Source organism: Spermophilus citellus (assembly GCF_964194105.1).
Source record: "Spermophilus citellus genome assembly, chromosome: 10".
In the NCBI taxonomy this organism is placed as follows: Eukaryota; Metazoa; Chordata; class Mammalia; order Rodentia; family Sciuridae; genus Spermophilus; species Spermophilus citellus.
This window is the reverse complement of record NC_138197.1, coordinates 46,512,477-46,524,846: the sequence shown is the minus strand read 5'-3', so window position 1 is coordinate 46,524,846 and position 12,370 is coordinate 46,512,477. Positions and strand designations below refer to the sequence as shown.

At 34.7% G+C, this 12,370-nt stretch overlaps 1 protein-coding gene across 2 annotated transcripts in view; it reads right to left on the bottom strand.

The window, feature by feature from the left end:
* The window catches only part of PDE3A (phosphodiesterase 3A), a 330,805-nt gene that overhangs the window by 31,663 nt on the left and 286,772 nt on the right, over positions 1-12,370 (bottom strand). For both annotated transcript variants that reach the window (XM_081310583.1, XM_081310582.1), the window contains 4 exons: positions 10,861-10,946; positions 8,112-8,266; positions 6,621-6,758; positions 1,213-1,324 (listed from right to left, as the gene is read on the bottom strand). In XM_081310583.1, coding sequence (XP_081166709.1) covers positions 1,213-1,324; positions 6,621-6,758; positions 8,112-8,266; positions 10,861-10,946 — 491 coding nt within the window. The remainder of the gene's footprint in view (positions 1-1,212; positions 1,325-6,620; positions 6,759-8,111; positions 8,267-10,860; positions 10,947-12,370) is intronic.

Below are 12,370 nucleotides of genomic sequence, written 5' to 3'. Positions count from 1 at the left end.
TTACCTCCCTGTACAAATGAGTATCAACCATGCTTCACTTGTGCTAATAGCTTTTTCCAGTGCCACTTCATAGTTTTTCTTCCCTATTTCCTTCTCACATCTGCTTCCAGATTATTCAATTTTTAGTCAAAATTTAAAATGTAAAAGCATTTACACTTTCCCTTGTCTCTTGAAAATTTTAAAAGGTGTAATAAGCATTATGATAAAAAATCAGTTTTTAATATTTTCATTAATTATCCTATTACAGTGAACACATTTCCATTTTAACTTTGGTTCCTAGTTTTTTATTATTTATGGATTTATTTAAATAGAGCCATTATAAATACAATTATTATTTAATAGCAAATGTTAAAATAATCAGCTAAAGAGCAAATTTTTGTATGTGCTAATTAAAACAAATACGTAAAGCTCTTACTAAATACCATATTAGTCTTAAAGTACAACCCCAGCCCATAAAAGTGATCACCAATCAAAATCTTTCTTGAGAAATGTAAATAAATTTCTTTATAAAAAGTGTCTGGGACTTCTATAGCACAAGTAAGTTTATTCTCGCAATGTCTTTTGATACGGAATGCAGAACTTTCTATCACATAAAAAATTCATTTGTAGCACATAAAAGTACAATAAGAAAATTAAACTGAATAATAGACTACAGAATCTGAAAATTTCTTGTACTTGAATACTGGCCATTCTTCACTATCATTTAATAATACATGACTTAGAGAAAAGTTGGGAGTTATTTTATCTGTGGAGTCTAATATCAATTCAGATTCAATAAAACTTGGCAAAGACTAATAGTATCACTAATATGTATTTGAAAATACAACATTTATTTAAAAATTCAGTTTGTTGACTAGCTGTTCTTAGTGCTCCCAGTGGCTTCCTTTCTGTAAAAGTTTATTTACATAACTCCTTGACTTTAAGAAATCACTAACACTTATGTCAATCACTGGCATCCAACCAGGGTGAGCCTTAGGGAAACTGTACTAAGAAAGGTTTATCTCAAGATGCCTTCAAACAATCCTCTCTCATCATTCTCTTCCAACTTCCACAGAGTCCTCAGCCAGACTTTCTCAAGGGGTCTGGTGTTGTTAAGCTCCTCTTTCTTCTACTCCACTATCCTACTTTTTTCTGCATTAGTTGCTAATGATTCAATATACTAACACCCACAGCAAATTTGACAGCATTATTCCACAAACCATTTATACTTACAAGGAATATCCCTGTATCCAATCTCCAAAGCATGAAAATAATTCATAAATTCTCTAATTGGAATTTTAAAAGCTTCAAAGAGACCCATATCTTCAAAAAGTCTGTATGATACCTGTAGAACAGAAAGACAAAACCTTGCAAAACATCCCTCAGTGAGTTAGACTTAAGGAGAACAAAGCGTGCATTCCATCAACAATATTAATTTATTACCAATAGAGAAACCGCCTGGGAATAATAAATCAAGTTCACATGGAGGACTTTTATGTGCTGAGCCCTGCAGTTCCTTACAACAAGGGATATGTCACCTAGATTTAAGAGCAAAGACTATGCAGGCATCCAAAAACTTTCAAAGATCCCTAGTATACACTAAAGTAATGCACTAAGCCAATAAAGTGAGTAGATATTGGTAAACAGGAAATGATGCATACTAAGTGGCTGATTGCATAATGCACACAGTAAGAACTAAAGGGTGAGATAAGCTTTAACTTTGGTGAATTATGTTTAATAATAATGATGATGATGATAATAATAATAATAAGCATCAGCAGAAAGCTTTTCAGAGATAAAGCATTCACAGTTGTGCCCTGGTGAAGAATAAAGGGAAAGAATTACGGGGGAGAGCAAAAGGGTAGCTTTGATTAATACAGGTGGAGGGAAATGATTTATTATATAATTATGGAAAACGGAGTGTAGCTCTTTTCTTTCACTGATCTTTTCTCTTTGTTCTTCAAATATCTATTTTCCTTCCAGTTGTTTTCACAGTTCTGAGGACTCAAATCAAGTAAATACCTTTGGAAATAATTAGTGCATATGATATGCAAAAGATAGAGAAAGAAAAAAAAAACTAATATGGAGTAGAAGGTGGCAATGAAGACACACATGGTCATTTATGTGGCAGAACGGAGGACAGAACCATCCCAAATGGCCTTACTCTTTGACTCAAAGTCCTAGTGTGGGACAATTTAGGACATGTTCAGAAAGAATTATTCATCCTTTTTATTACCTACAGTCCTTCTTAAAATTCGTTTGAGATATTACTTCTAAATCTTCAATATATTACTTCATATTAAATCTTTTCTTACTGTATGTCTATTCAAATTCACTACTATTCTTTTAATTGTATATTCAGTAGTTATGAATCATATACATTATACCTGTATATATACATATACACAAATACTATAAAATATTTATAAATATTTATAAAATATAAAATATGTATAAATATATATTTCCAATATTTATTTATTGAATGCCTATTATATGCCAATTTTCTACGCCTGTAGCATATATGTATGTGATACTAACATGCAAAATGCATAAACATATGTATATACATTTAAATTCACATGCATACACAAATAAAGATCTCCTCTTTCTTGGAGCTTACAGCCTAGCAGAGGAGGACAGGAAGCAATAGACATAACAAATATGTTATCACCATGTCAGAAAGTGGTAAGTCACATGAAGAAAAGAAAAAGAGTAGGTATGGAGAACTGGGAAGACAGAACAGGTGCTTTCAAATATGGTGCTTAGACTGGGCAGAATCACATTCACAAATTGCCTTTTGAGCAAAGAATTGAAGGAGGTGTGGAATGAGACACATGTATACCTGAGAAAAGTTTTTTCTATGTAAAGTGTCAGTACAAAGACCTGGAGGTATGCTCACTAGAACTAAGAAACAGCAAGCAGGTTGATATGCCCAAAACATAGAAACCGAGGACAGGAATAAAATAGAAGTCCCATAGGGTGAGACTGGTGCAAGGACCGTCTTAGTGATTTACAGCCAGATAAACCCAGGTAAGCACTTTTAATAATTGAGGCAAGGAGTCACCAAAGAGACTGGAGAAGTGAAAAGACTTGGTCTGAATTTTTAAAGGAACACCCTGCCTGCATTTGAGGAAAAGATTGGATGTTACTGTATACAATCTTCAATTCTGCTGACTTTTCTCCACTCTGAATGACAAGGACATTTAACTTTTTTCCTTTTCTGTGTAACAACTCTACCTCCTTTCTTTAAAAATGCAACAGCAGTTTTGTTGTACAATATTCCAAGCTATTTCTTCTTTTAGTGATCTCTTCTGCACTACTGCTTAGATGATAATGTTCTTTATTTATGAATTAGCATATGTAAAATTATGAATGGTTGTTTTGAACAGCTTGTTGGTGAAAATTCTTCTGTTTTAAAATCACACTTTAAAATATACTTGTCTCAATTTTTCATTTTATCTTTGAAATGTTTTCTTGTTTATAAGCACGGAAGGGATTTAACTATGCATGTGACTTTAATAGTAATAGCAGCAAGAGTAGCAGCAATAGCTACAACACACACACACACACACACACACACTCACACACACAGCATTAAATGAGGAGCTTGCTTTAAGGAGTTTATACAAATAATTATTTACATTAAATCAATCATCTAGCACTAACTACTAATATCTGAAAGCAAAGAAAAATAATGTACAGAAAGGATGAGTGACTTGTCCAAGATTACATGGCTGATAGATAAGACCCACACAGATAGATAAACTACACATTTTGGTTTGAGATTTTGTACTCTTAACTGCTTCAAATCCTAACCCCCAACCACTGCCCTCATACTGGGAAACCAACACTGTTAGAATTGCAAATGAAAGTTTCCTATGGTTCCCTTTAAACATTTCAAAGATAAAATGAAAAATTAAGACCAGAGGATATTTTAAAGTATGATTTTAAAACAGGAGAATTTTCAGCAACAAGTTGCTAAAAACAACCATTCATAATTTTATATATGGTAAGTCCAAACTCATAAATAAAGAACATTATTGACTGGGTAAATATTGGTAACTGAAAAGAGTAAACTCAATTTCAAAATCTGAAAAATGTCCTTTTAAATTTGTTAGAATAAACATGATAATCTTCATCAAAAGAGAAGCAGTGTATTAAGGCTGAGAAGTTGTTTCCATTGCACACATCTCCTTAAAAATCTTTTGAAGTGAGACTTTCTGTGTGTAGTCTCAGCCAAAAGGTGATTTTTTGGAATGTCCATGTTAATTCATTTCAGCTGTCCTTACATCACACTACTGGGGGCAGGGAGGGAGGAAGATGGAAAGAAGAAAAAGAAGAAGTCTTTCCTGTAATCAAAGTTTCAGGATTTTTGTACTTGTAAACTCAAGAAAAAAAATCATAAAGTTCTACTTAGCAAGGCAAAGGAATCTGCACTTTCTCAAAGTTCAGTGTTTTTGCAAACTGGGACAGTAGTAACTGATGTAAATTCTGATAAAAAGATACATTAATTAATTTTGTTGAAATCTACATGTGAATTACCCGGAATCTTTCTAATCTCTAGTGGTATCTTTGACACTTGAAAACTACTTTGTCAGGGTTGGGGGGAGCTCAGTGGTAAAGCATGTGTTTAGTTATGGCAAGACCCTCAGCACTGTAAAAAAAAAAAAAAAAGGAAAGCACTTGAACAATACTGGTCAAATTGGAACCTCCTATGTCTCCAGCTCTGAGAACTTCAAGCACCTGCACGGATGTTCAGTATGCTGTCACAAATGCTATAAAACTGACTGCTGTAATAACCATTTATCTACTTGTCAGACTCCAACTTTGGAGAGGTATAATAAATTAATATGCTTTACAAGTTGCTGAGAAGAACCTGAATGTAAAAAAGTCCAAGGTTCTGATATGAATAAATCCACATATTTACTCTATGACTCTGAAACATCCTCTTTCAAGCCTTAGTTTCTTCTTCTTCTGTAAAATAGAGATTTATAAAAAAAAATCCTGCACCAAATTGACGATGATTCAAGAGTTTGTAACACACCTATCAAACACCAAATGATGCAAAAGTTGTCTCCATAGCTGGGAACACAATCTCCAACAAAAAAGAGGAAGATGACCTTCTTGAACCTCTGCAATATCTTGTGGCAACATTATAGGAAGGACCCCTCACTCAGGGTTGGAACTGCAATCGGTTTCAGAAAATGGCCTACAAAATGTCCTGGGAGTTAGAAGGCTACCATGGACCAGATGAAAAAGCTGTCCTTGAACCTGACCTCAAGATAAGGAGCACAGAAGACATCGCTGAGCACTCAGGGGAAAGGAAGTTGATGGAAGGGACATACAACTCCCAGGAAAAGCCAAGGACTGCCATGAAGTCCCCGACACCTTCATGGTCAGGGTCCAGCAGAAGCCACAGCTGCACATCGCATAGACTGGAATCATTTTGAGTTTCTAGTCCATCGATGAGTCCAGCACAGCCCTTCTGCATGCACCTAATTGATCTGCCATTATTTTGATACCTCTTCCCTACTAGATTGTGAATTCCATCAGGGCAAGGAAAATCTTCTCTTCCTGAAGACTAGATTAGTTCTCTGTACAAAGTTTAGTTGTTTTTAGTATTTCTGCTATTATATTTATCCATATCTATATTTTAAATAAGCTGGTAAATTACTGAATCGTGCCCTTTAAAATTGTGTATATTTTGGTAGGTATTTGATACTTCAGCAAATTCATCACTTTGTTTTGGTTTTTGAAACAAATCTGTCCAAATTCTTAATTTCGGTGTGTTTTCTTTCTCCCTCAGCAAAACAAACATTTATTTGGGAAACTTCAAAAGTAGCATAGCTTAAAGGAAACAATACTAAACGATTTGTTATACAGTAACATTACGCCTTCTATATTTCTTGTGATAAAAGGTGTTTTTGATGTTCAAATACAGAGAACTACATTCGATGTATTTCTTACAATACAGAAACATATTTCTGTATAATATTTTATTTTTGATGAGAACTAACCAGTGTAATATATTGAGAAGTTAAAAAATAGTCACAAAAAGTAATCATAGAAAATAAATTAGTGTTTGTCAATAGATATTTTCTTTGGGGGCTTGAATCACCTATTATTTTGCTTAACTCTATGAATTTTATCAATGTGTCCATCTTGCTTCTGATTCCCCATCCTCCTTCCCCTAATTCCTCTTTAAAAGGTACATAAAACTTTAATTGTAGAATATGGTATTCTGCTCAATGGAAGTTCCAATTTCTTTTGTTAGCCCACTGTAACAGATTGTAGTGTCCTCAAATTTCCTTTGTCAGAGCTGGGCGCTGTGGCACATGCCTATAATCCCAGCAGCTCGAGAGACTGAGGTAGGAGGACTGAAAGTTCAAGTCAGCCTCAGCAACTCATGAGCCCCTCTCTCTAAATAAAAGATAAATAAACAGGTTGGGAATGTGGCTCAGTGGTTAAGCACACTTGGGTTCAATCCCTGGTACCAGAACAAACAAACAAACAAACAGAAATATTTCCTTTGTCCATATAACACATACCCACAGATGTTAAGAAGATACAATGCTTTCAGCAACTGAAGGATTGTGTGGCTGATATTCAAAGTCAAATGTGTGAATAAATTTTCTTACCTGACTAAGGATACGGCCACATTTTCTTCCTATATTTTCCACTAAATCAAAAATAGGAAAATTCCAACTATTGAGCTGCTCCATAATTGAGTCCAGGTTCTCCATGACTAGAGGTTCGGGAGCAAGAATTGGTTTGTCCTATAATAAAGGTTAAAATATTTTAATGACATGAAGATTTCTACAAAACAATGCATGCTTTGGTGAATCCCATTAACAACTGAGTTATCTGAAATAACTGGCCTAAAACTTCACAGTGAATCTTAAAGACAACAATGACAAATCAAGATGGGCAAAACACTGGCCCCAGAGTGAAGAGAAAAGCATCTAATGTGGTTTTGGACTGTGAATCTTACATGGCGAGGTGCCTGCCTGTCCCTGCTCCATTTCACACCTGCAAAACATGGATGATTCTTCCACAAGTCAAAGTAATTGCTTTTGCATATATGCAAGGTTCTTTGATAAAGACTCAATGACCTCAGAATACTCTGAAATTTTATATAAACATATCTTTTTCTATACTTGTATAAATTTTTATGGGATAAAGGTTGCTGGCTTATATTGGACTCTCAAAAGAAACCCATGAGTGGGGAGGGGGCCGCTAATCACCCCTACTTAATTAATTGAATATACATAGCAATGCTTCAAATCAGTATTAATCCTGTAGAATTCCAGTTCCTGCATTTTTAAAGTATTTTAATTTAATTATGTGACCTCCTATTTGCTGAGAAAAATGCACTATATAAATGGAAAGACACTTTGTGACTGGACCCAAATCAGGATAGTCATAGCCTACATTTACTGCCCTTTCCCCAAGAAACATAAGGAAAATACTATTTTACCTGAAAAATTGACTCTAAAATATAAGTGGTAAATATAGGAAAAGAAAAATGATGGCAGCAGTTGATGATCATGTGACAGCCAATTATTTTCTAGCATTTGTTGTCTCCCGCAAATTAATCTGACTCAAATATGCTTCCAACCTTCTTATATAAATCTCTTCAAACACACAAAATAAGTCATCATTTAAGAATCGCTTAGCAAGTGTCAATATAAGTCTTCCTTACTAGAACAAGGAAAATAAATAGCAGCTCTCTTCCAAAATCAAGGAGGTGCTAAAGAAAAAAAACAGCAGATGTACTAAGAAAATCTCTTCCTGTATTTCCTTATTTCTTTATAAAATATTTAACTAAATGACATAATTCATTTTGCCTGTGCTGATTTAGACTATTTGATTGGGTATGAAATCTCTAGAATTATTTATAAAGATAAATGCTTTGCACTTTTCACCACCAAATATTACAACCATAAAGCGATCAATAGGCTCAGCTGGAGAAATTGTACTGATATACATGGGTAGGGCCACAACATGTGGGGTCCAAATGAGATGCATCTATAAATCTAATGATTCAGGGAACTACTTCTAAGCCAATCTCCTCTGTAACTGAAGCCAGTTTCTCAAGTAAATGGATGAGTTGAGTGATAAGGAGCTACCAGGAATATCATGGCCTCTGGAGGGTAGGTGCCACAAGCTGATGTTTTCCTCAGTGGCTCTGTTGGGCATTCGGCCTCATCTTCATTCTGTACAATGTCGCTGCTGTCACTGTTGTTATTGGTTTCATAATCAGAGGTAACTTGTGCAGTGTCATCTGCAATGAAAAGAGAACAGTTTACCATGGGACCTGCAATGGGGGAAGGGGTCTCATGTAACAAAATTTCCTAAGATTCATCTCCATATGCCATAACATTTAGGGGAATATTGTTTTCAGGTACTCACATACCAGGATCATAAAGTAAGAAAAGGACAGGTTTTACCCCAATAAAATAGATAGGAAATATAATCTGTGCTTTATGTGACATTCAATAATCCCTCAATAATATTTTTTAGACCAGTACTTTGTATTTTTTAAAAAATCCTCTGACTTTATATTTCAGTTTCCTCTTTTTTTCTCCCAATACAGTAAACCTCTAAGTAGCTAATTGATACACTAATTCTAGAATGGTGACTCAGGTGGGAGAAATTGAGCTGCACGCCTAGGAATGGTGGATAGAACATGAAGCAACGGAATGTGGTTAGGAGCATGGCAGACCCTATGTATCCAATCTTATTTCTTAGGAGGCTTTGGCTTCCTTCCTCCACTGCCACAAACTGTGCTGATAGAATGACTAACCAGAAAATACCAAGTATCTAGAGGACATGCTCCTGGGGCAAAGAGATCAATAATTTTCTAGGAGCTGAATGACATTTACTAAGTGCTTGCTACGTGCTAGGTACCGCTTAAAGCATTTGATTTGTACTAACACATTTAATTTTCTCAACAATCCCATGGGGAAAGTATAGGATTGTATTACTATTATCTCTACTTTTCAGATATGAAACAGAGGAAAAGAAAAAAATAGTAAATTGCTTACACTCACAGTAAATAAATTCTGCCACTAGAATTTGAGCTCGGGAAATCTGATTCTATATAGAGTTTATATACTTGCTTTTCGATTAAGTCTAGCTTTGGTTTCTTTTGTGATTTCCCTGGTCTATAAAATCTCTGTCTTCTCCAAAATCACAAAGATTTGTTCCTGTTTTATTCCTAAAGCTTTATCATTTTCAGCTTTTAAGTTTAGGTCTGTGCTCCACTTAAAAGGTGTTTTTACATGGTGTGAGATAAAAGGTAAAGTTCATTTTCCTCCCAAACACATTTGGATTGCTTGACATCTTTGTAGTAAAATCCAATGACCATGCAGGTATGGGTCTATTTTGATGATTTTTGGTTTAGTCCATTTGATTTGCTTACTGACTCTTGGGTCAATAACCACACTCTCTTAATGACTATAGCTTAAGTCTTGAAGTCAAGGGAAGTGTACCTCCCTCAAACTTTGTTCTCCTTTGTCAAGATTGCTTTATGTATTCTAGGTTTGTTGTGTGTCTTTATACATATAGTAACTGATTTTTCTTAAGTTGCAAGTGAATAATGACTGTTGTTCTAGAGCCTGTACTAGTCAGAAATATATTTACAGAATTTTCCCAAAGACTCATCTTTCTTCTTTCCCATGCATCTGCTTTTATGTTAAAATTAGATACTGTATGAAGCTTGTCTTAAAATAAAAAAAATCAAAAGGGCTGGGCTTGTGGCTGAGTGACTAAATTCCCCTGGGTTCAATCCCTGGTACTAAAAAAAGCACTTAGGTACAGTATGAAAATGTAATTGACAAGGTTCAATTCCAGAATCTATATAAAAAATGAAGAAGCCTCATTCAAGAGACCACAAAGGTAAAATATTTCCCTTATTCTATCAGCCCCAGTAGAATTAGAGGAAGATCAGGAACACACATAAAGTATTCTGAGTCCTCATAGTGTTCCACTATCACACAAGCACCGCACAGAGAATTTTCCACTGGTTTCTCCTTCCCTATGCCTCTTCCCCTTTGTATACAGCACAATATTATCATAGAAAAATTACATCACTCAATATTTATTGAGTGGCTACCAAGAAATGCTGGAACAGATAACTGATAATTATGAGATAGCTTTATTACCCTAAAGTCTATAATTCATAGACATTTCCAACTTTGTGTACTTTTAGGACTGTATGAACAAAAATAAAAAATAATCATTATAGTAATTACCAGCAAACACTAACTACTTATGGTGAACCATATGCTATAATAAGTAATAAATGTTTCATCTCCTTTAATTAATTTCTTAGTCCTCTGTGGTAGGTACTATTGGTATTCTAGTATTCTGCAGTTAAGGAACTAGATCTAGATTATCAGTAAGCAGGTTACAGAATCGGGGTATGAACCAGGATGCAATACCCATCTTCTCATCCTCTCCATAATACCTCCTCAAGGAAAACCCACATTAAGTTTACAGTGAGAAAAGGAGGGTAATTTCTCGGGGTCTGTGATGGTATTCTCTAAAGAGAACCTACAGTGAATGACTCTCCAATGTACAAAGAAGGACAAACAAAATGACATTTTTTATGTAGTTTTAATTACCTTGTAAAATAGCCTCTCACTTAAAAAAAAAACCACAATTTGTATAGCAACATTATGGATAGCTTAGCACCAAAACTTTACTACGATTAAATCTATATAGTACGGTTATGAATAATTTTGATTTTCTTTCTTGTATTTTTAAATTTACAAATAAAAAAACCCAGGAAAATGGGTTACCTTTTGGATCAGGAAAAGAAATGAAGTAAGATAACTCCCATTTTGTGGAAAAGGATCCAAAACGATGATTTACCTGTTCTGCTTGCTGTCAAAGTGGTTGTGCCAGCTCTCTCCAGGGGCCCATCAGCAGGATTCCCTTGGGAATATGGTCTGCCACAGCTGAGAAATATTGGAAAAGTCATAAGTATATCTTTCTCTTTTCAAAATACCAAACATATACACAATCTTTGTGTACACTGAGATAGACACAGGGCTGAGGATGTAGCTCAGTGGCAGAGCTCTTGCCTTGTATGTTCTAGGCCTTAGCTTTAATCCCCAGTACCACAGAACAAAAGACAGACATCTACAATAACATTTCTTTACTTTTACTTATTTGTCATGGAAAAATTCATTTTGTTTTATACATGGATGCTAACAGGCAGTCTACTGCTTTTGTTTTTGTGAGAGAATAATAAACAGAGGGATTAGAAATTTCATCTGCCTCCCATTCTCCTTCTCTCTACAGTCTAGACCATATTTGAGGTAAAATTGTGGTAAAATTTTGTTACATTATTTGGAGAAAACTGGGGTAGGCTGCCAACTGTTTATAGCAGTGATTCTGGGGAGGCTGATTCTGGGGAGGCTGATGGAATATCTTTGTACTTGCTTAAAAATTTCTGTATTAGATTTATTTTTACAGATATTTTAAGAAAGCATGTGTTAATTTTTATTTTTGCTAAAAAATGAAAATGAATTCATTTTTAAGATTAATCGGTAACCTGTCAAGACTCTAAGGAAATGAACCAAGAGATAAACACTTTGGTGATGAGTAAATGTATGGTTGACTAGATGTGGTGCTGGTTGAGAAAGATGGACCAGTGAGGCACCGTGTGGGTGACCAAGAACATCAAAAACACTTGGGAGGTGTATGGTGCCCCTCAGCAGAAGGCGTTGAAGAATGTGGGATATATATTTTTCTTTTCTCAACAACTTTCCTGTTTTATTAGTTAAAAAGTAACTCCAAATGGTTGGGCAGATGGGGTCCTCTCTTCTTCCTTTTGAGACACTTCATGATTAAATTTTAATTCTGAATTTTGCCACTAAGTTCTATTTTTCTATTTATAGAAAAGATGAAGAATACGATCTTCTATGGAAGGCTCTTAACCAAGAGTCTCAGAAGACTTTTTTTTGGTCTGTTAGTTATTTACAGATCACCCACTCAAATAAAAAGAAATGAGTGAGTTTATTGTCTAATATATTAAATGTCTCATCACTTTTCTCTCCATTATGCATGTGTGTGCAATAAAGAAAAGCATTTTCTGGCTAGAGAATATCTTCATACTAAGTAAATTTACTGGTCAACCCTTGAATGTCAATAGAAAGCATTATATAAAAATCATTTTTTAAAGGATGAAATACTATCTCTTTAGGGAATCAAAAGACAATGAGAGAATAAATAGAAAAAGGGAGTGCATGCAACTGACGGATGGTCTTCAATTCTCAGATGCAGATTGGCAGAAGGAGAGTTTATTAGTTTACAGATTTTTCATTGCAAGATAATACCTAAAAAGTAATACTGAAATTAGAGTTCAAATATATCAGCT